The 24356-nt window shown below is 28.0% G+C and overlaps 1 protein-coding gene across 4 annotated transcripts; it reads left to right on the forward strand.

Moving 5' to 3' along the window:
- The first annotated feature begins 1115 nt into the window (after nt 1-1115).
- Nucleotides 1116-23894, forward strand: LOC108346442 (uncharacterized). 4 transcript variants are annotated; one of them, XM_052868972.1, is made up of 14 exons: nt 1116-1250; nt 1366-1456; nt 3639-3759; nt 8139-11192; nt 11276-11524; nt 11655-12368; nt 14492-15304; nt 16141-16749; nt 16997-17800; nt 19537-20010; nt 20390-21202; nt 21982-22722; nt 22977-23169; nt 23528-23894. In XM_052868972.1, exons 4-13 carry the CDS (start codon nt 8178-8180, stop codon nt 23022-23024), a joined length of 8280 nt encoding a protein of 2759 aa, XP_052724932.1. In that variant the 5' UTR covers nt 1116-1250; nt 1366-1456; nt 3639-3759; nt 8139-8177; the 3' UTR covers nt 23025-23169; nt 23528-23894. The 4 variants fall into 4 exon arrangements, with proteins under 4 accessions (XP_052724932.1, XP_052724930.1, XP_052724933.1 ...); XM_052868970.1 differs by having other exon boundaries at nt 22977-23074; XM_052868973.1 differs by having other exon boundaries at nt 19549-20010; nt 22977-23074.
- Nucleotides 23895-24356: the final 462 nt, after the last annotated feature.

Consider the following 24356-nt stretch of genomic DNA (forward strand, 5'->3'; position numbering starts at 1 on the left):
TTCAAGGTTTCTTACTTGATTTTTCCTCTCTTTGTGCAAAATAGTCTCCCCTCATGGCTATTTATAGTCCAAAAATTTTACTATTCATCCCTTTTTTTAATATTTTTTTTATATTAATTTCTTAATTACCACTTACATAATGGATCCATAATAAATTCATTATGGATTCCTCAAAAAATCTGAATGTTTTCTCTATTATAAATATTTTAATTTTTTTTTATTTTTTTTTTATTTTTTTTAAAAAAGGTAGAAAAGAGGTTGAACCCATGTTCTTGAAATCACCACAATTTTCTACTATTTAAGCTACCAAAATTTCTATATTTAACTTATTAATTATATTTTTTATTCACAAAGAAATTTATTACTACTAGTAATAAAATTTTAAGGTAAATATTTTTCATGGATGTTACTTAACATTATTAGAACTTCACATGTAATTTATATATAGAGAATAAACAAACTTTAAACTCAATAAATAAATTCATTTATTTAATTTTAAAGTCATAAAAAATATTTTAATTAGATTTAAATTATGAAAGATATTTATAAATTAAATTGATTAATTATTAAAAACGGAGTCATTACAAAATTATTGAATATTTGTAAGAATATTGAATTGAATTTTGTTTGGTTTTCGAAAAGGTACATGAGTTACAGGCCCCAACCAGTTATGTCCTTTGCAATTGAATTCCTGAACCATTGGACAGTGACAAGACGTGCTTCCGACACCAGAGAAAGATTAATCGGTTTTTACCCAATAACATATATTAGCTCTTATTTTTAATTTTTTTTCTGATAGCATTAATTACATCCAAATCCACTCTTCATTGTTTGTTCTTTCTTTCCACGTTTTAAATGCCACTTCAAATTTTGCTTTGTTTTGTTATTGTAAAAAGAAATCAATTAAATTAAATCTTATTCTCCTTTTTAAAAATCCAAGAATTTATTATAAAGAAAAGTAAATAATACAAAATTGTGGTGGGTAAAGTAAAATACTCTAGCTTGTGTTTTTCTTCTAACTCTACTGCTACACTACTGTATTATTTGGTTACAACAGTTCAAACTTTCAGAGAAAAGTGAATATATTTTTTCCGTGTATGCTTTCCCCATTTCCTTGTCCGTGTGCCATTTTCAGTTTTCTTCTTAGCTTTTCCTCTCTTCATAACTTTCAGTTTGTTGCTTACGATTTGGAATAGTGACGAAGTAAAGACATATCACAAATTCTGGATCATCCAATTCTAATAACACAGGTATATGTTTTCTTACTATATACCCTCTTTTTTGTTTCTTCCTCACTTGAGATTATTGTAAAAAAGTTTGTTGGAGGAAATATGTTTGCTGCAATAATAAAGTTGAACACTGCAGCAGCTTGGAAGAAGTAAAAAATGGAGTACTTGGTCTGGTGAAGACTAAGAACATAGCTCTCCTCATTCTCAGTTTCTGCTACACACTCAAGGTATGAGATCCTTAATTATAACACCCTTCCCAGTTGCTTCCACTGCTTTAATCACCCATTTCCTCAAATGAATACACAAAACAAATATATTTGATAGATGCTAACATTAGAAATAAGTACTGATGCACACTTCATTATACAACTTTTAGTTTTGAAGTCTATCGAAATAATATTTATAAAAAAAAATAACTTTTTAAATGTTATATATCTAAACCATATTCTAAACGCAATAAAAAAATAATAGATTTAATATCATCTTCGGTCTCTAATTTTGTTGGATTATATCAATTCAGTTTTTATTTTTAAAAGTGTTTAAAATATTTTTGATTAATAAAATTTGTGTCTAATTTGTCTCTTCCGTAACGGAATTAGTAGATAATCTGACACAAATTATTGGCAACGTGTTAATATATTGTTTTGTGCGTGCTCATGTTTATTAATTAAATTTTATAATATTACATTCAAAAATCATAACTCAAATTCATCTATCCAAGATCAAGGAAAATTGCTTCATTCTTTCATTTTCCTACCTCACACAACCGAAATTTATGTATGTATAATCAACTCAAAAACATCAAATTCATGCACAACAGAGGTTTGAGTCTCATTCTCATCTTAAATCAAAAGATCTTATATCATCAAATCATCAATAACTTCCAAAAAGAAGAAAGAATCAATTAATATGATCACACTTGCATCGGATCTTCCCCCTTCTCCTTGTTTGCACATTGAGCAGACTCAACTTCTACATCGCCGAGGCAAAGACCCTAAAGAACCTAGTTTGATCCTTGGTGATGCCTCCAGGAATGGTCTCATAACAGGGTCACTGTACAAATCCTAAATCAATTTTTTCCCAAATATAAAAACCTTATGTTTAAAAAACCTTGATATGGTGTTTTATTAACACGCCAACACGCACAAAACAATATATTGACACATTGCTAATAACTGGTGTCAGATTATCAACGTACTAACTTTGTTTGATTATATTTAACTGAAGGGACAAATGAGATGCAAATTTTAGTAACTGTAGAAATATTTCAAACACTTTTATAAATGGAGACTGAATTGATATTATATAACGAGAGTGAGACTAAAGAGGATATTAAACCAAAATAATATCCTAAACAGATTATCATAAACGTAAACCTTCCTAAATGCTATAAGTAAACAATCTAACTTTTTAAATATGAAGTGCGAATGTTCCTAAACTATTTTTTCTTAACACATAATTCTTGTTATATGACTATGAAGGTTCTGTCTTCGAAGTTATTTCACTACTCGGATTTGAGTTAATTGATTGGAAATTAACCTATAATGAACTCAGTGACAAATAATTACTTTCACTTAAATATTTATTGGGAACCAAGTGACGGATTTACGAAATTTTTGGATTCCTTCTCGATTGTGAACGGTTTTTTATCTTTTGTATTACGATGTTGTAGACATAGGCTCTCTCAATAATGATTATCTATTTATCAAAGAGACAATAAAATATTTACAGAAAAGAATATTGATGATGGAGATTGTCTAAAGGAGATTTATATAAATAAAATCGAAAAATCTAGAGTTATGACTAAATTTTAGACTTACATAGATAACAACATTTTATCACAGTAAAATTTGAACTGTTGAATTAGAATTTATTTAAAATTTATATTTTAAATCACAAAGGTTGATGAATTTGTAATACATCAACAAAATTAACATCAACATCAATTCAAGTAAATATTTAAACAATTATTATGATTTAGATTATAAATAATTTAAATAATTATTAAAAATAAATAAAACTAAAGTCAATTTACATTAACCTTAACTTCAATAATAGGCCTATTAAATATAAACAGGTCTTCTTAATTTAAATATATATATTAATACTAAAAACAAATGTCTAAATATTTACTAAATTAGTATTAGATAAGATATTCTAAACTTAAATAAATATAAATGTTAATACATATTGTTCCGGGAACCACTAATTTTAATGAATATTAAAATTAAATTACATTAAAGTTAACTATACAAATATTAGCTTAATAAAATTAAAAAGAAGTAAATGCTTTTTTAATTTCAGATTAAATTAAATAATTAGAAATATTAAAATTAAATAAAATCAATGCTAATTATAACAAAATTTTGACAAAATACATTTAATCCAATAAGTTTTACAATGTTGCAGGCTCTCGACTAGTAGAGTATAGAGAAAGAGTGTGACAGACGCAGGAGATGGAGCTTTTGGTAATGATCTAAGTATTTTCCTCAGTGCTAGTTTGTCTTATTGGTGAGAAGCAAGGAGAGAGGTAAGTCCGTTTTATATATGATTAGTAAAACTGAGCTTTTTATATATATTTTGTTATCATGTTTTCTTATTTTAATCAGATAAAGGTTTATTTATATTAATTTATAAAAGTTTAAATAACAGATAAAGGTTTATTTATATTAATTTATAAAAGTTTAAAGTTATTTAAGTATAATATTTGTATTATTGTTTTTTATATATGATATGCGTATGTGTAATTCGAATAAAAATAAGAGTAGATAACATGAAAGAAAAGAAAAAGAGAAAATATGTTTTCATAATGACTACAAACTCTACCACAAGTGTACGACATAAGTTGCAACGCAGAGAATTTCACCTCCAATATGTATGAGAAGCGTTTTATTAAAACAATATTTTATGAATTATATGAAGCTGCCAAGACTACTATCAGAGTATATGAGATGTACACACTTTTGGGATATTCCAACATGGGTGTGGAATATTCCACATAAATGTGTAACAGACCCACATTTCGTACGGATTGGAGGGACATTGATTTTTAAAATTTCATCATATACGTGAAAAGTTTATTAATAAATGTTTAGTTAGAGAATCTTTAGAAATGAGAAAATAATGTATGTATCATAGGATTTCGTTCCATTTTTTTACGGAAAATTTCTAGTTGATATGAATATCAATATGGATAACATTATATTTGATTTTTAATTAGATATGGGAACGAACAATATGTATATATTGGTTTCCGTCTTTATATTTGTGACAATATATTTCATCTCTATTTCATATTTTTTAAATTACTAAATTATTTATAATTATATATATATATATATATATATATTTTGATATTTCAAATTATTTGACTTATTTTATATCTATAAAATTGATATATACTTTTAAGGTATTTTTTTATTACAATCTTGATTATATTTATTTTTTTGAGATATTTTTAAATGATGTATTATAAATTTTAGTACTTTAAGTCTCACATTTAATTATTTTTATTTTTTTAATATTTTTATTTATTGTTTATATTTTTTTTACGAAAAAAAATTGATTTCCAATTTTAAGTATAAAATTGCCTAAATCATTCATTGATTTACTATGTAATATAAAAACTTACTTTTTTTTATTTATTTTCCTTAATCCTTAAGTTTTGTTTTATTTGAAAAGTTTTGTTTTATTTGAAAAGTTTTGTTTTGGTAAAACAAGTTTATCTATCAACTCTTCAACTATTTTTATATTTGGGAAGTTTTGATATATATATATATATATATAAGGAATTTTCCTTCTAATCATAAGTTTAATTATAATTTTTTTTTCTGCGATTTTATTTAATCATGTATTAAATAATTTTTTTCACATTCTTTTTAATATTTTCATTCATTGTTTATATTTATTTCGTAAAATTTTGTTTTGATAATTTTTATATAGTTACCTTTGTTATATAATTATTTCTCATAAGTGTAATTTTACCACCAATTCAATGAAAATAGTTTATTTATTATAATATAATAATTTAATGTTATTTTCATAATTTCTTTTACATTATTTAACATTTAACATGGAAGTTCAAAAAAGTTAAATATTCATGTTTACATTTAATTTTTTATTTGTTTAATATTTTTTCTCTATTAAATTTCGTTCAATATAATATTTACTGGTGAATCTGAAAAGATATTAGTAAAAATATTTATATTTATAATATTACTAGACTTAATATTTGTTCTTTTTTTATAATTTTAAAAAAATACTTTTTAACTTTATGCACATTCTTCCATTAGTATTTGCAAAATTTATAGGTGTTTTAGTTGTGAAATTTTATTTCTGTTAATTGTGTAATATTCTATATAATTAATTGGTATTCTGATTTTAAATTTATATTCTTATAATTTTCTTTTCTAAATTTTTATAATTTTTTTAAAATATTTGATATTGAAGATATTAAAATATGTCTTTTTGATATTAAATATTTGATAATAAAAGATTATTTTTACATGATTTTTATTTTTTTTATAAAATATAATTAATTGAGTAAGAAAGCGATAATGGTGACAAGTAAAGGATGTATCTGTTATCTACAAAAATCTTATATCTTATGATGATGATATGGTTGAACTTTTACATTTAAGATGACTACGAGATAATAAAACTTGTTTTTACCTCTTTGTATGTCATTCCTAGGAATCTTACTGTTTCCAAATGTGTTGTATGATAAGATAATTCAAATTATATGACTAAAAATAGGTCCATTGATTAGAAAAACCTTTCATGGATTGAGTGTTTTTTATTAGATAAAAAGCTAACTATTTTTTGCTAATATTTGATTTGATTGTGATTTGGTGTATCTAACATTTAGTATATGACAATTGATATTTCTCATAGGTCACACAAAAAATATTCTGTTGAAACTTATAATAAATTTTCTAATATTAATATTAGATTTTATGCTAAAAGTTATATCTGAGAGTTAGAACACGACACTTTATATTTAAGAACGTATTAACTAAGTATCATGCTTTACTCATAACATGATCCACTTAGTCTTGAGATAATATGCAACAAATTTAATGAAGATCAACTGAAAAATAATTATGGACTATATTGACAAATAAAAAATCTCAAAAATCTCAACTAAAAAATAATTAATATCAACTATGATTAAAAAGTTACATCGGTCAAAAATTAGTCTCATTAACATCAATAAAATAGACCTAGCTGATATTGCTTGAAAAATTGGCGTGCTAATGTTAATTTAATAAAATAATGATCGACGTTTTCTCGAGAAAATATTGATAATCCTTAATTGAGAAAATCTTGATTAAACATTGGCCGAAAACTAATTATGAGTTATGTTTGTATGAAAATATGTCGAAAGTACTTTAACGGCATCCATTGAAATAATTTATGTTGATACTAATAGAAATATTTTTGCTTAATATTAACAAATAAGATTAGGTTATATGGATAAAAAAAATCACTTTGACGACAATGACAAAAGAATAACTAGTTAACTAAGATAATTAGTAGCATCTGACAAAGTAAATGACATATTATAAAGTTGAAGTTCCACAACAACGAGAAGGTTTACACAATTGGAGGCCTTCATAGATTACATGTAAAACAATGCCAAATATACTATTTTTCTCGATAACAAACACGGAAACCAATTACCACACTAAACTATACCTAAACCAATATTAAGAAGAACATAATCTAGCCCCAAAAGGCCCATAGGTAAAAACTAACCAATAGTGTAAATAGACAACAACCCTTAGGTATTTATGGATAAATATTATTGCACATTTTTATTACTCCATTGTTGCTATCAAAACACTTATTTGAGCATTAGACTGTATCTGCAAACACAATACACCTTCTAGATTGTCTTGAGTTGATTAATCCAAGGGTCTTGTGAAAAACAAGAAAAACATAAAAAAGAGGAATGAACAGCTTTTTAGGCAATTTTTTGCAGTTATCATCTAAATGAGAGAAAACAAGCAATGGGTTTTGGTATGTAGAAAGGTTGACCTTATGTTTTTGCAAATAATTTGAAAAAAAAACTTCTTCCTCTTTTATTTAATGAAATAAATATTATATGCAATATACTAGATTAAGAGATAGATGATTACTCGTTATTTTTATGCTGACTTGACTGATAACATAGACTATTTCTACCTCTTAACAAACCAATCAAATTTCACTAAATATACTATTGTACGATTGTGTCTTTTTTGATACTATAACCTCTTGTGACTAACTCATAAATATTTTTTCTTATCGTAACCATTTCTGGTTGATTCGAGACCTTTTCAAATTTCATACAAAATTTTAATCTTTAAATCCTAAACATACTACTTTCACAAAAATAAACATAAACCAATTCTCTTACTCTACAATATTTCCTAAACCAAGATTAAGAGTAATATGAGCTTAACCTCAAAGACGCATAATATAAAAACTAATTAAGAGTTGTATAAATAGATAATAACTTTAAATATTTATGGACAAATTTATTTCATATTTATTATTATTTTATTGTTTCTAGTAGAATACGGACAACGTCAAAGTTCATTGTACACATATCATTCCATTTAAATTGTCTTGATAAGATTACTCGGAAGATAACTGAAAACTATTAGGATCAGGAAGACTAAATATAGAAGTGTATAAGGTAAATTTAGAAAGATCCTGTAAAATTCTTAATGGAATAATTTGACCTAACAAAATTTAGTAGTGAAACACAAGGTTAAAAAAATACCTTTTTTATTTTGTAAAACGTGATTGCTTGATTGAATATATGCAAATGTATTTGTGATTTTTATTTAATAAAATATTTTTATTTGTCTTTATTAGTGACTAGACTGATATATTTTTATTATGTGTTTTGTTGGCAAAAAGATGTAGTCGAGGAGGGTACAAGGAAAAGAAATTCGAAGTATGGATACTGTATTGAAAATATTTGAACCAGTAATCGAGTATGTGCGGGATCATGGTATTAACCAGGTGATCTACATTTTTCATTATACGAAAAATATTGAGGAATTAAATAAGACAGTTAAGCGTCTTGGAGAAGTAAAAGAGAGCTTAGATAGTCAATGTGATGAAGCTAAAAGAAAGGGTCACATAGTTAAACCCAGGGTTGAAGAATGGTTTGGGGAAGTGGGTGAATTTGAGAATAGGGTTGAGAACTACAGGAAAAATGCAGGTCACAAGAAGACACGGGGTCTCTATTATTTTCTTCCTTACTATAGGCACAAATTGGGTAGAAAAGCAAAAAAAATGGAAGTGGAGGCTTTGAAGCTAACAAATGAGTCCCCCAAGGTTGACGAAGTTTCCCATGCAGAGAAAATATCATCTTTTGACATCACTTCATCTAATTCTGGCTACATTGAATTTAATAGTAGAAAATCCATTATGGAAGACATAATGACAAAACTTAAAGATCCCAATATGAAAATTATTGGACTCCATGGATCACAAGGGATGGGTAAGAGCACTTTTATAAAAAAAGTTGCTAATAAAGCTAAAGATGAGGGGTTGTTTGAAAGGGTGGTTGAAATAGATGTAACTATCAGTCCCAATCCTCTTAAAATTCAGGAAGAAATTGCATATGTGTTAAACTTGCCATTAGCAGGGGAAAGTGAAAATGTAAGAGCTGATTATCTAAGGAGATGGTTAAAGTTTAAAAATGTGAGCATCCTTATAATCTTGAATGACGTTCATGAAAGATTAGACTTGAATAGGTTGGGGATTCCGGTTGAGAATGATTATGACTTAAGAAAGACAAATGAGTTAAGCATAAGGTCGAGACAAGATACAAGGGCAAGTAAACAAGATACAGCCGACAACACACGGGGTACTGACGAAAAAGTGCCAAAAAAAACAAATTTTCTTGGTAATTATAAGGGATACAAAGTTTTGCTTTCTTCATGTGATAAGAAAGTATTTCCTGATGAGGTTGATGCTGAGTCAAGTTTTTGTTTAAAGGAATTAGATGACAGTGATGCCTTGATGCTGTTTGAGAAGGTGACTGGAGGATGTAATAAAATGTCTATGCCTAAAGAAGAAATCCAAAACTATTGTAAAGGGTTGCCCATGAGAATAGTTAAATTTGCAATGGCATATAAAAACTGGAGTGAGTCAGAAAGTGAACCTACACTAGACAAATTTAAAAAGCAAGGTTTGGTTGAATGGAAGAAGTCTTCGGATATTCCTAATAAAATAAAATATGACCTTCCAAAAAATAAGGAACTCAAGTTCATTTTCTTGCTTTGTGCTCAAATGGGCCACCTACCTCTGGTTAATGACTTGGTGAAATATTGCTTTGGATTAGGTATATTTGAAGGGGTCTCTTCCCTTAGTGCAGCTCGTGAAAAAATAAATGAAGCGATCCAAGAGCTAAAAAATTTGAGTTTGGTGTCGTTCGAAAGTCCTAATATTCATTTCAGTATGTCTCATATGGTTCGAGATGATGCTTTAAGTAATGCTCTCACGGATAACAATGTTTTTGCTTTCAGAGATGGAGAACTAGATTATTGGCCCAATCTTGAAAAATGCATTTCAATTTCTATATGCAATAGTGACATTATAGATAGGTTTCCTCAAGTCATAAATTGTCCTCAACTTAACTTTTTGCAAATAGAAACTAACAATCCATCTTTGGAAATTCCTGACATTTTTTTTAGCAGCATGAAAAACTTGTTAGTTTTAATATTGACTGGTTTTCATCTATCAAGCTTACCATATTCAATTGAAGACCTATTGAACCTCAGAATGCTTTGTTTGGAGCGGTGCACTTTGGATTGCAATTTATCGATACTGAGAAAGTTTAAAAAATTAAGAATTCTTAGTTTTTCTGGATCTCAACTTAAAAAGTTGCCATTTGAGTTACGATTCTTGGATAAGTTGCGACTACTAGACATCAGCGATTGTTTCGAGTTGAAGATTATTCCATCTAATCTTTTATCAAGTTTGACATGTTTGGAAGAGTTGTACATAAGCAAAAGCTTGATCAAGATGTTGGTGGAAACAGATACAAATAAAGGTCAAAATTCATTTCTTTCTGAGTTAACGAATTTGCATCAGTTGAAAGTGGTAGACATAAGCATCCCATGTGTTTCATGTATTCCTAATCAATTGATCTTTGACAAGTTAACATATTACAAGATTGAGATTGGAGAATTTGAAATGATTTCTGTTGGAGAATTTTGGATGTCCAATAAATATGAAGAACTTAAAGTTTTGGCATTGCAATTGAAGAATGACACTGACATTCGTTCCAAAGAAGGCATTATGTTGTTGCTTAAAACAGCAGACCGTTTGATGTTAGGAGAGGCAAGTGTTCAAAGTGTTGTTAATGATTTGAATATGGATGGATTTCTGAATTTGAAACATTTATCCATCATAAATAACAAGGACATCAAATATGTCAATTCAACAAAGCTCTCTAATTGCGGGAATGTTTTTCCGAATTTGGAATATATATGCCTATACAATATGATGAACTTAAAGATGATATGTTACGGTGAAGTTACAGTTACATCATTTGCCAAATTAAAAACTATCAAGGTTAAGATGTGTTACCGGTTAGAGAACCTCTTCTCCTTTTACACAATTAAAATTTCTACTTGTGGAGAAGAAACTAGTGAGATTTCTGATTGTAATTCTTACATGAATGAATTTCTCGCTAGTCTAGAAATGATTGAGGTTTGTGAATGTGAATCTTTAAAGGAGATCCTTCGAATACCAGTGAATTATGATAAGGTTGAATTTCTTATGTTGCGCACTTTGACACTTCAATCATTGCCATCATTAACATGTTTTAGTACCAAAGTGGAGAGTTCTCGTGAGTCAAATTTGACACAGGCTCAAACTACAAATAGGGGTCACACAGAAATTTCTACTGAAGAAGATGACCATAGTGACATGGCGCCTCCTCTTTTTGGTGAACTAGTATGTCACTACATATTTTTCATATTTATTTTAAATAATTAGCTCAATTGTTGTAAACATATTAATTGTGTATGTGTTTACAGGTTGAAGTTCCAAACTTAGAGAACTTGAATTTATCCTCACTCAACATTCATAAGATATGGAGCAACCAACATTCGTCAAGTGTCTGCTTCCAAAACTTGATAAAATTAGTTGTTAAAGATTGTGATAAATTGACACATCTATGTTCATTACCTATGGCAAGCCATCTGAAGAAGTTGAAAAGCCTCGTCATAAGTGGATGTCCAATTATGGAAAAGATTTTTGAGACTGAAGGAATTAGTGCAGAAAATGTGTGTATTGTTATATGAGTATATGTTTTTAGTTGACTTAATATTATGTTTATGGTTCTTTATCACATTCTAATTTTTGTATTTTTTTTACCTTTATATATAATAATGGCTTGTTTTCTTTAAAATGCAGGTATATGTCTTCCCTAAGTTGGAGGAAATCCACCTTAGCAAAATGAATGGGTTAATTGATATCTGGCAAACTAAAGTGAGCGCCGATTCCTTTTCTAATCTCATTTTCGTGAGAATTGAAGAATGCAATCAACTGAACAAGATTTTTCCGAGTCAGATGCAAGGATGGTTTGAAAGTTTAATTAACTTGGAAGTTTCTGAGTGCAAGTCCGTGATTGAAATTTTTGAAATCAATGATTCTCATGAAATAAATGCTTCTGGAATAGACACAAACTTGCAAGTTATTCTTCTTGAAGGTCTTCCAAAGTTGAAGCAATTGTGGAGCAAAGATCCAGATGGAATTCTCAACTTTAAAAAATTGCAGTCTATAGATGTACGTAATTGTGATGAACTAACAAATTTGTTTCCAACTTCTGTAGCAAAAGATGTTTCAAAGCTTGAACGCATGTCAGTATTTTATTGTAAGAAGATGGTGGAAATTGTGGCAAGTAAAGATGCAGCAGAAGATATGAAGGATCCATTAAAGTTTCCTGAGCTAACTTATGTGAGACTATATGGGCTATCAAACATGAAGCAATTCTACGAGGGAAGACATCCTATAAAATGTCCAAAATTGAAGGAGCTGAGTATAGACAAGTGCGTGAAGCTTCAAACATTTCTCCAACAAAAGAGTGAAACGAGAAATGAAGAAAATTTCATTTTCTCAGCTGAAGAGGTAAGCAACATGCCATCTTTATCTTATTTAAAAAAAAAATAAAAATAAATTAGTTTTATGATATGCTTGATAGAGACTAAAAGAAATAAAAGAAAAATAGAGAAAAGAAAATATGTCAGAACCAAAAGACAAATAAAGATTGTGTAATTAAGAAAAAATGGAAGACAAATTAATGAAAAAAAATTGAATTTTAAGTATTTAATTTTAAAAGAAATAAAGGAATTAATGCTACTTTATTTTATTGTTAAATTTTTATTATGATTATTACTGTCATTAAAATTTCCTTTTTTAGTGTTATTAAACATATTTAATTTACTATTATTATAATGATGAAAAGTTTGTACTTTGACAAAAAAAAATATAGTCTTTCATATTTTTTCGCACGTTTCTATTTTTTTAAAGGTGAAATCAAAATTACTTCGGTTTCTTATCATTTATTAGCAAACTGGTACTCAGAATTGATGATTAATTATGGATTATTCTCATTGTTTAAAACAGATTTAAATACAAAATCCTGATTGATTTATATATATTTTTTAATTTTTAACTAGAATTTAGTGAATTTTTTTTATTAACTATAATTTTTATTTCCCGTAGAATAACCAAAGTGACATAAGAGTGAGTAAAAGAGGGTTAATGATGTTATGATAATGGTGTAATTTTTCACTCCATTTATGTAAATAGACAAAAAAAAATTAAATTTTACAAGTACGAACCTGTTATATCATGCCATACAATTTCAATAATAAGAAGCTCTGTCATGATAAATTTTTTATTTTTCAAAGTGAAGTGATGCTGATCTAATACGATTTCAGTATGATGCTTCGGTTTCATAAAAATCAAAACATAATCTACCAGTTAAAAATGTCATTTTTTACTAGTGAATAGAATTTAAAGTTAAAACTTACTAAAATTATGTCAAGCTTACAAAATTTTAGTTAAACTAAAAATTAAATGAGGATTATGTCTAATCAAAGTTGTGTTTTATATTACTTATATACTTGCACAAAGGTCTTGTTAGACAACTATAACTTCATTTTTTTGACCTGAAATCGTAATAGGTAAAAGTTTTAAATACAATCGTGTTATGTTGACATAACATATAGGTAAAAGTTTTAAAAATTTGCCCATTTTAGGTAATGTATATTTAAAATTAAATCATTTATGGCAATTTGCAATAAAAGAGAGTGTGACCTATTGAATCGTAGCTAATAGAGAGCTTAAAATATCTCTTGGCGAATGTCCAACATCAAGAAAAACAAAGTTTAGTGATAGCATATAAAATCTATATATACCTCACCAAAAAGTTTTATTTTTATTGTTTGTTTGACTTCTCATATTAATTATAGATAAAATTAATTTAAAGTATATAAATATAAATAATCCTCACTTTACAAACCTATAAACCTACTTTGTTAGGATAACTTAATGTTAAACTACTTAAATTCTATTGTAATAAAATTCGATGGCTTATAATGTCACTTTCTATCATGCCAGTGTCTCCATTCACAAAAGTCTAAATCCCACACATAAAGTGAAGGGAAATGGTCGATAGGAATGCCAAAAAATGTTATACGTTTATAAATATTTATGTGAACCAAATATAAAATATATATACTAAAGTTAAAATGAAATATTAGTATTTATATATGTAAGAAAAAACATTGCTGACCAAGTCCCCATCACTTTCAATGAAGTTTTGCTACAAAAAGAGAAAAATGTTGGAGATGTGGTATCCATTAGAAACAAAATTGATTTAGAATATATAAATAATTGTAATTATTACTTTTCAAATCAATTTTATGATATGAGAATTGACTTAAATTCCCTTCTTATAATAACATTATCTAGGATTGTGAATCTTTGGGATTTCTAAACTCAAATTACATCCATGACTTTAATATGATTAAATGAAATATTGAAAAGTATGATGTTCCTGTTGTAATTTATAATTTAAGATTTTTAAAAGTACAAACAAGCAAACAAAAACAAAAATGTTAGGCAATACTGATCATAAACAGTAACAATGAAATATGCCAACTACAATAACAAAAACAAATTTGAAGGGGTGGGGGAGGCATTTAATTCATTCTTCTTAATTAGTATTTATCTTTATTCTTTAGGTATTCCCTAACTTGGAGTATATGGAAATTCACTACGAAGCTCAAAAGTTATTATCCAAGTACCAAATGCAATGTTTAAAAGAGCTTATTATCTTGAGAGCAGTCAATTCTCCAGATCTTCTCTATTCGTTTATGTATAGAATGCCAAATCTAGAAAAGTTAAAGTTGACTTTTCCTCAATATGCTCGAAAGTCAGTGAAAAGTTCAAACATTGAGCCGCAAGAATTGGGAACCGTGTTAAAGCTGAAGCAATTGTATGTTTATTTCTCGGATATAACGGATCTAGGATTTGAACGATACCAAGTTCTACAAAGACTAGAGCTTTTGAGATTAAAAGGTTGCCACAACTTGAACACTTTAGCTCCTTCCTCTGTAATGTTGACTTATTTGACGTGTTTGAAACTGAAGAATTGTAACGGATTGAAGAATTTAATGGCATCCTCGACTGCCAAAAGTATGGTTCAACTCAAGACAATGAAGGTAATCAAATGTGATAAAATAGAGCAAATAATAAGCATGGAGGAAAGTGAAGAAGGCAAAGAGATGAAAATTGTATTCGGCAAATTGATTTCTATAGAACTTTTGGGGCTAAAGAAGCTTGCAAGTTTTTGCAGGCACAAGGAGTGTGAATTTGAATTCTCATCACTGGAAATGTTTATTGTAAGAGGATGTCCGAAAATGGAGAAATTTAGTGAAAAAAGGTCGATAGCACCAAAGTTGAAGAATATATTTGGTGTGAAAGGAAATGAAAAATCCAAATGGCAATGGGAAGGTCACTTGAATGCCACCATACAAAAAGTTTTCAATGATAAGGTACTTACTTTTTTTCTTTATTTAATACTATATTCTTATGTGGGAAAAAAATAAAAAATCATGATTGGAAATTACAAATACATACATGTTTTTGCCATGAAAGCCTTAAATAACATTGAGATTTTTTTAGGATTAAAACCTTTTATCTATTTATTAAATTAGATTTTTTTTTCTTCTATTTCTAAAGAATTAAATTCACTATTATTTTTCTGAAAAAGCATTCGGTGCTATAAATTTCCATTTAAACAAAAATACGCCCTGAACAACGTGTCATATTTTCACAGGTAAGTGATTTTCACACAAGATGTTTCAAAATTTTCATTATAATTAATTAATAGATTTTACATATTAAAATTTATTGTTTTAAAATAAAAATAACACAATCTGGCACGGTAATTAGTTAGTTATTTTAAATTTTAATTTTTTTAAAATAATTGTAATATAACACTTTTAATAATTTACTTATATATATTTTCGTTGTTATCACTACGAGTACTTTTAAATTAATAAACTTAATTTTAAATATATAACTATTATAGTAAATTTATAGTATTACATTATACTTGTCTAAAAATATATAAAAAATAGTATTGCTATTTATTTTAGTTTATATTAACAGTACTAATAAATATATTATAAATGAAAAAATATATTTTTACTTATTTTAAGGTTATAATTTTAAAATAAAAAATAGTAATTATTAAAGTGAGGGCTATAGTAAAAGTTTTTAACTTGAAATATGTAAATTTGTTTTTTCTTTAACTTCGTCGGGATAAAAAAAGTAAGATTATATTTTAAAGGTAGAGAAGTAATTTAATAATTTGTCTGATTTACAGGTCAGTTTCGCATATACTGAAATTCTGTGGCTTGACGATAATATTAAAAAGCAACTATGGGATGACACTCAGGTGCAGCAAAACAGCTTTGGGTATTTGAAAAGGTTGTGGGTATGGGATTGTCATACTCTAAAGCATATAATTCCATCTCATTTGCTTTCTTGCTTTCACAATTTGGAAGAGTTAAATGTACACCATTGCAGTAATGCAGAGGTGATATTTAATATGAATGATGAGAACAGGGTGATGACAAAACCTTCCGGAATATTCCGTCTGAAAATATTGTCTTTAGATTCGCTACCACAACTGAAGCATGTATGGGACAAGGATCCGGAGGGAGTCATGGGCCTTCAACTGCTAAAGGAAATGCGTGTTGAAAATTGTAAGAGTCTTAAAAGTTTGTTTCCAGCATCGGTAGTCAAAGATCTTACAAGACTCGAAGTGCTCGAGGTAACAAACTGTAAGAAATTGGTAGAAATCTTTTGGAAGGATGAAAAGGGTGGAGAAGGAGAAACAACAACACAAGAGTTTGTGTTTCGTGATCTCACCTCATTGACACCAAAAGAATTGCCAGCCCTCAAATACTCAATACACTGCTCCAAACAACAGGTAATTTTCAAAACTTTGCCTTTATGTGACCATTCAAAACAAATACGCCTATAGTTTGTGTTTGCGTGTTCCTAACAGTAATGCTGTTAAAGCCAGTTTTTTGCAATGGTGAATTCGCTTAATTACATTTGTTAAAGCCAATTTTTGCCAGCTGCACTCGGAAAATTCACTCCCCAAATTGTTAAAAGAGTTGTGTCTTTAACAGTCTTAACTAACTTTTGCTTGCTTTTTTTCGTGGTTGTTACAGTGCATGACAGTAGGAGAAAATGGAATGAAGATGATTTTGCGAGGAGAATTCGAGAGAAATCTCTTAGCGAGCTTAAAAACTCTTACTCTCTGCTTTGGTTCGGATGTATTTCCATGTAAAATTCTAGAAGTGGTTCCGAATATAGAGAAACTTGTGGTGTGTTATGGTTCCTTCAAGAAGATGTTCTGTTGTGAAAGTGGTAATAATGTGTTACAGCGGCTGAAAGTATTACGATTGAAGTTCCTTGGAGAGTTGGTTTCCATTGGGCTAGAGAACTCTTGGACTGATTCCTTAGTCAGAAATTTAGAAATCTTTGAAGTCGTTAGATGTAAGAGTTTAAAAAACTTGGTAGGATGCACAGTGTCTTTCTCCAATCTGAGGTGTTTGAAAGTAGAGGAATGCCATAGCTTATCATATTTGTTGACATCCTCAGCAGCCAAGCGTTTGGGTCAACTCAAAAGAATGGAGATAAGCTTTTGTCTTTCAATTGAAGAGATAGTGTATAAGGAAGATGGGGAGGAATCAGATGAGGATGAGATAATATTTCCGCAGCTCACTTGTTTGAATCTTGATACCTTATACGAGCTCAAAAGGTTCTACAGAGGGAGTTTAGGTTTCCCGTCTTTGGAAGAACTGTCAGTAACAAGGTGCGATGAGATGATAACTTTATGTGAAGGAAGTATAGAAGCAGGCAAGTTGTCTCAAGTTATTGATAAGTTGTCTCAATTTATTGATAAGTACTCTGATGCTATTCAATTGGAAACGGAGCTCAACTCTACTATGAGGAAGGAATATCTGACAAAGGTACGTGTTTAATTTTATTTTTTTTATTGAATATTAAGAGTTTGACTTTATGGCCTCCATGACAAACTTATTAGTAAGGAAGACAATAAAATAAAATATTCAAGATAAAAATTTTTGCAGAAAAGTTTAATTAAATTATTTTTAATTATAGGAAAGTTATTTATTTATCTCAACTTATGTTAAACACACTTTTTTTTTCTTTAATTTTAAAGTAATTAGCAAAATATATATTGTATCTTACAAATTTCCAATTTTTTTTATAAAATGCAACAAAAATACATTAATAAACAAACAAATAATTTATATGTTAACAAAATGTAAATTCTCTATCATTCAATTATAATTATTTTCAAATAATTTTCATAATAAATTACTTTAAAAATCATATTTGACAAAAATTATGATAAACTGATGGTTTGAAACATTGTCCCAATAACCCATACAAATTAAATTAAATTTAACTTAATTAACGTACTCGTAGTAAATGGTAAATTTATTAATTAAAATAACTTATAAATATAAAGAAATAGAAAAGAATCAAATATCTTTTATATGTCATTTTAACATTAATTTAGTATCTTTACTAATAAAATATGTTTTTAATTAATTTTAAATTTTTATAACTTTTATTTATTAATAAAAAATTTCATTATATTTATTTCATTTTTCATTGTTATATATTTATCATAAAGAATATTTATTTTTAATCTTCTACTATGTTTTATTATATTACACAAATTTTATATCATGTACAAATAACACATTTTTAAACAGATATATGATATTTAAAAGAAAATTAAAAATAGAGATAAAATGCATCATCTGTAATGCATAAATAAATAAAAATGAAAAGAATAAAATAAATCTACTATAGTCAATATTATTGGATTTTAAGTATAACCTACAAATTATAAAATAATAATAATAATAGCAAAAATAATTTGTTATCATTGTCATTATCTTATTTAGAAATTTATTAGAAACGGTAATTTTTTGTTACTGTAAAAAACTCAAAAATAATAAATACTTTATATAAAAGTAAAAAGAATACCTGATAATTGTTTTATAAGATAAATAGATATAAATATAAAAGGTTAACTAAAATAAAAAACCTCACTTCCAATAACATTTATAAAGTACTACAATTAAGTTGCTAAATTTGTTTTTCCTGGATATTAGTAATAGATTTTTAGAAAACATTAGAAAATAGTTTAAAAATAAAATCAAAGTAAAATTAAGGGAAGATGTAATTTACATCCTTATATTTGAATTCAGTCTCATTCTTCAAGCTTTTATTATTATGAAAGTTGAATTTTTAAATAATATTAATTTAGTTACATTCCTAAACTTCAACAAAACAAATTAGAAAAATTAGCAAAATAATAATTTGAAAACATTTAGAACTCAATCAAATCAATCACAAAGTTAACTAAAAAATAGTTAGAGATTTTGTTTATAATTAACTTCTATACTTAAATTGCCAAAGGAAATTGTTTTTTTTTTAATCAAAGTTCAGCGTAGAAACAATTTTCATTTTTATGAGAATTAAATAAAATTTTAAATGTAACTAAAATTTTACCAATTCTCAATGTCTCGAAATAGAATTGTGGAGGAAAAGAAAAAGTATTAAAATTTATATGTAGCAAAACTGTGAAGACTGAATTCTTGGTAATCCTTGTACAACATTAATTTCATTTTTTTTTATTTTTTTCATTTACATGTGCTGATTTCGAAAGTTTGCATCAAAGGAATGGAAAAAGAGTCTTGAATTGAGAGATAGGGCAGACCTACAAGAGATATGGCGTCTCTCACTGCAGATATCCGACTTTTGTTTCACTTACTTGGAAACCTTGATTGTGAATAAATGCAAAATTTCATCAGATGCAGTGCTACCTTTCACTCTACTTTCTTTATTACCTAAATTGGAAACATTGGAAGTTCATAACTGTGATTCTGTCAAAACCATATTTGATGTCAATTCTTCAACACAAGTCACAGTCACTCTTTCTCTAAAGAAATTAGTTTTACGGAAGCTTCCAAATCTGGAAACAGTTTGTAGTGAAGTTACAGAGGCTAATCCAGCTCATCCAGATGGAACAAATCCTACGCTTAGGTTTCCCTCTATGACGTCATTGGCACTATGTGATTTGCCCAACTTCAAGCATAATACTATATATTTCATTCATGATGATGCAGCACCAACATTTGAGGTTTGCGCTTCTTCTTTTTTCAATAACATACATTCTCACACATATCATATATATAATGCGTTAAAAGTTCTTAAATCTTGATAAACAATCTCCTACCAACCACTATTCATCTCATTTATCAAGCTTTTCATCTGAAAATTAATTTTAAATCAAAATGGTTGCCGCCTTGTGAGCAGCAACCTGGTTTGGCTAGTTCATTCTTTTTTTCTCTTTTAAATGGACTTGTTCACACTTTTTTTATTCTATCTTGAAATGTTTTAGTTTTTCACTGATTATCTGGCTTATTTTGGCATGAAACTTCACAATTTCAATTTTATACAGAGTTGAATCTATGACTGTACTGAGCTGCTTTTACATGGTTATTGGTTTCTCGTTGCAGCTAATCATACCCAACTTAGAGCATCTGACAGTGGGTAAAAATGAATTAAAGATGATTGTCAACGGAGAATTTCAGAGAAACCTTTTACACAAGTTAAAAGTTCTCGGTCTGTGCTTTGATATTGAGTGTGATGAATTTCCGGAGTATGGATTTCTACAAAAGTTGCCAAATGTAATGAAGCTTGTGGTGTGTGACAGTTCCTTCAAAGTGATTTTCTGCGATCAAATACCTAATAATAGTGAAATTCTTTTACGATTGAAAGAATTACGCTTGGAGTCCCTTCAAGAGTTGGTTTCCATTGGTTTAGAAAACTCATGGACTGAACCCTTTGTTAGAAATCTAGAAACCTTTGAAGTCATTAAGTGTTCAAATTTAAAAAACTTGGTAACATGCAGAGTGTCTTTTTCAAATCTGATACGTTTAAAAGTGGAAAATTGTGATAGCTTGTCATATTTGTTCACATCTTCGACAGCCAAAAGTTTGGGTAACCTCCAAAGAATGGAAATACAAGTGTGTGAATCAATTGAAGAAATAGTGTCTAAAGAAGGGAAAGAATCAGATGAGGATGAAATAATATTTCCGAAGCTCAATTGTTTGAGTCTTCAATATCTGAAAAATCTCCTAAGGTTTTACAAAGGGAGTTTAAGTTTTCCATTTTTGGAGGAATTGTCAATAAGAAGGTGCGACGAGATGGTAACTTTATGTCTAGGTACTCTAGAGGCAAGTAAGTTGTCTCAAGTTACACTTGAAGGATCAAACACTAGATTGGAAACTGGTCTCAACTCTACTATGAAGAAGGAATTTCTGAGAAAGGTATATATTTTATTATTGAACATTGTTAGGATTCTTGTGTATATAAAAAATACAGCCTCTGAGTGCTCATTGGTTATATATCTATAGCCCTTGTTAAAATATACAAGACGGTTTAGGACAACATGCTTGAAAATTATTATAATTTGTTCCTATAACTTTTGATTATAGGATGTAATTTTGATTATTACACTTTTTTTCCTATAACTTCTAACACTATGTCTATAATTTAAACTCAAAATTATAATATTTATTTACAAATTTAATTAATAACTATAACTGAATTTTTGGGAAAAAAATTTGAAAGTACTGTACTAAAATATTTTAAAATAAACAAAATATAAATAATAAAGAGTTCGTTATATATATATATATATATATTATTTTTCATTAAAAATAATAAATGTGAAGAAGAAGGAAAAAGAACATTGTTTAAAATAATTATAAATTTTATTATTCATAACAACAATTTTTATTTATTTATTTACTCGTCCCAAACATAGTACAACAATTTTTTAACTTTATGATAACTAAATAAAATTATAAATATCAATTCTTAACTTGGTTTTGCAAGTCTTGGAGTCAAGTAATGTGAATTAGAAAACGTGATTCAGTAGAAAATTTCTTTTAAATATAGTAAAGTGAATTTCTTTTCGTAATAAAAAATAATTAATAATAAAAATAGTGAGTATTTCATATTTGTAGAGTACTAATTTAAAAGATATCATTCATTCTGGTAAATAATTAGTTTCATATTTTTATTTATTGTTTTGCACGTGCAGATTTCAAAGCTTGACAAACTTGATCTGGAAAGTAGGCCAGGACTACAAGAGATATGGAATGGCTCCGACCTCTGTTTCAGTAAGTTGGCCAAATTGACTGTGAATGACTGCCAGTTTTTATCAGATGCAGTGCTACCCTTTCATTTACTTCCTTCATTACCCAAATTGGAGATATTAGAAGTTCGAAACTGCAATTATGTCAAAGTCATTTTTGATGTCAAACGTACAACAAAAGACACATCAATTACTTTTCGTCTGGAGAAATTGGTATTATCGAATCTTCCAAATGTGGAAAATGTTTGGAATGAAGATCCTCGTGGAATTCTAAGCATGCATCATCTAGAACATGTGTTCGTTGATAAATGCAAATGCCTTAAAAGAGTGTTTCCAGCATCAGTAGCCAGAGACCTTGAAAACCTTGAAGATCTAGTAGTGGAAGACTGTGAGGGATTGATGGCAATTGTTGCAGATGAATCTCATGAGAATGAAGAAATTATATTTAAGCGGCTTCAGGTTTTGGATCTTAAAAGATTAAAACAACTGACGTGCTTTTGCGCTGGCAACTTCACTTTAAATTTTCCATCTTTAGAGGAAGTTCACGTCATCAAGTGCTGCTCCATGAAAACTTTCAGCGGAGTCACCAAAATAGGTAATCCGACAAGGTGGTATTATTCAGAATATGCGAGACCTCGAAAGGAGACTGATCTTAATTCTGCTCTGCACAAAACTTGTGAAGAAGAGGTATCAATACTTTTACGTCTTAATCTTTGTTCCTGCTAATTTCTAACATTCTTCTTAATTTCTCTTTATCAACTGCTATGATTTATCATTTTCATTATAAATACTTTACATTTTCTTTCGGAAGAATTTATAAGAAAACCATAAACAAAGCAGTTATTGGCGCTTTGAATTGAGAACATTATTTTTAGCGTAATGTGTTTTTGAGTTGCATACTGCTTAAAAGTAACTTTTATATGGTCTTATGTTTTAAATAGGCTCCAGATGCTTCTACTAGTATCAACGTTTCAGTTCTTCAATACTGAAGATAGTGGACGTGGTACATCAAATATCAGTGAGAAAGCACTTTTTTAGGGTGAGTTTTACTGTCATTTTCTCTATGCGCATGCAGGTCATGATCAGTGAGAAAGCACTTTTTCACATGATAACATCATGATTACGTTTTATTACGTAAGTAATTTTATATTAGTGTCATTTTATGTTTTGTTCATATCTATTTAAGGCCAACTTGAGTGGATTTGAGAGACAATAATTAAGGAGATTTGAAAGAATTTAAAAATAAATATTTTTGTTGATTATTTGAATGAATTTAGAGGTAAATGAGATTGGATTTGGAAGTAAATTTTTTTAATCTGTGACGTCAATAAAATTCTACACTAATTATCACAAATTTTACTTTTATGAGTGATATTTCTTTCTCATGCTTTAGTTATGAGACTAGTGACTAGCTTGAAATTCACTTAATGCTACTTATACTTCTATAATTAAATTTATAACTTTCTGAGTAATGTTTTTATAATTCGTCTAGGTTGGGTCTATGTTGCCGACTCCAATATTGCAGTAATTAAGAGGAGATTGAAGGCGTTAAGAATGGATGAAGATTAATCTGTCTCGATTTTATTATGTGTGATTGTGTTTTAAAGAAAATGAAAAAAACGAAAAAAAAAAGTGTTGTTCTACCTAGTTGAAGATGAATGTGTTCCTATTTTATTAGGTATGATTGTGTTTTTTATTTAAAAAAAAAAAAAAAAAAAAAAACTGTGTTGTTCTACCTAGTTGAAGATGAAATACATTATTATTTGTACTATGTAATGTGTGAGATTAAAAGTGATGAACAGTCATGAATATTGATTAAAGGTGAAGTGATGAACTGTCACTAAATATTGTTAATTTTATTTTCATATTATCATAATGATTTTATCTAGTACTCAACTTTTATCATGGATCACTTTTGAGTCCTCTGTTGTCACATAGTTAACGTACACGCATATATTTGTTTATAAAAGAAAGTTGATGAGGGCATGAAGATTTTTGAGAAAATGTTTCGTACAACATTTTAATAGAAAGAGTTATTTCGTTGATGGAAGACATGAAGTAAAGGGGATTATATAAACTACTTAAAAAAGTAATTTCAAATTAAATATACATCATATATAGATTCTTGTTTAAAACATTCACATACATTTTTAACCGTAGTTTTATGAAATGGGTGAACTATATAAAAATTGGTACGGTTTGTCCAAGGTTGTTACGTTACTTTCAAACTTCACTTTGTTTACTTTGAACCCATTTTTAAAACACCAAACTTGAAATTATAAGCATACAATCGTTTTTTCGCCTATAGTGCCTATAAATGT

This window comes from Vigna angularis, chromosome 9 (genome assembly GCF_016808095.1).
Source record: "Vigna angularis cultivar LongXiaoDou No.4 chromosome 9, ASM1680809v1, whole genome shotgun sequence".
Classification (NCBI taxonomy): Eukaryota; Viridiplantae; Streptophyta; class Magnoliopsida; order Fabales; family Fabaceae; genus Vigna; species Vigna angularis.

Bases quoted from the DNA above. Each gene is read 5' to 3' on its own strand.
- LOC108346442 (XM_052868972.1), top strand. From the start codon at position 8,178: ATGGATACTGTATTGAAAATATTTGAACCAGTAATCGAGTATGTGCGG. The intron at 17,801-19,536 runs GTACGTGTTTAA...TGATTTCGAAAG, and splicing joins GGAAGGAATATCTGACAAAG to TTTGCATCAAAGGAATGGAA. The intron at 22,723-22,976 runs GTATCAATACTT...TGTTTTAAATAG, and splicing joins ACAAAACTTGTGAAGAAGAG to GCTCCAGATGCTTCTACTAG.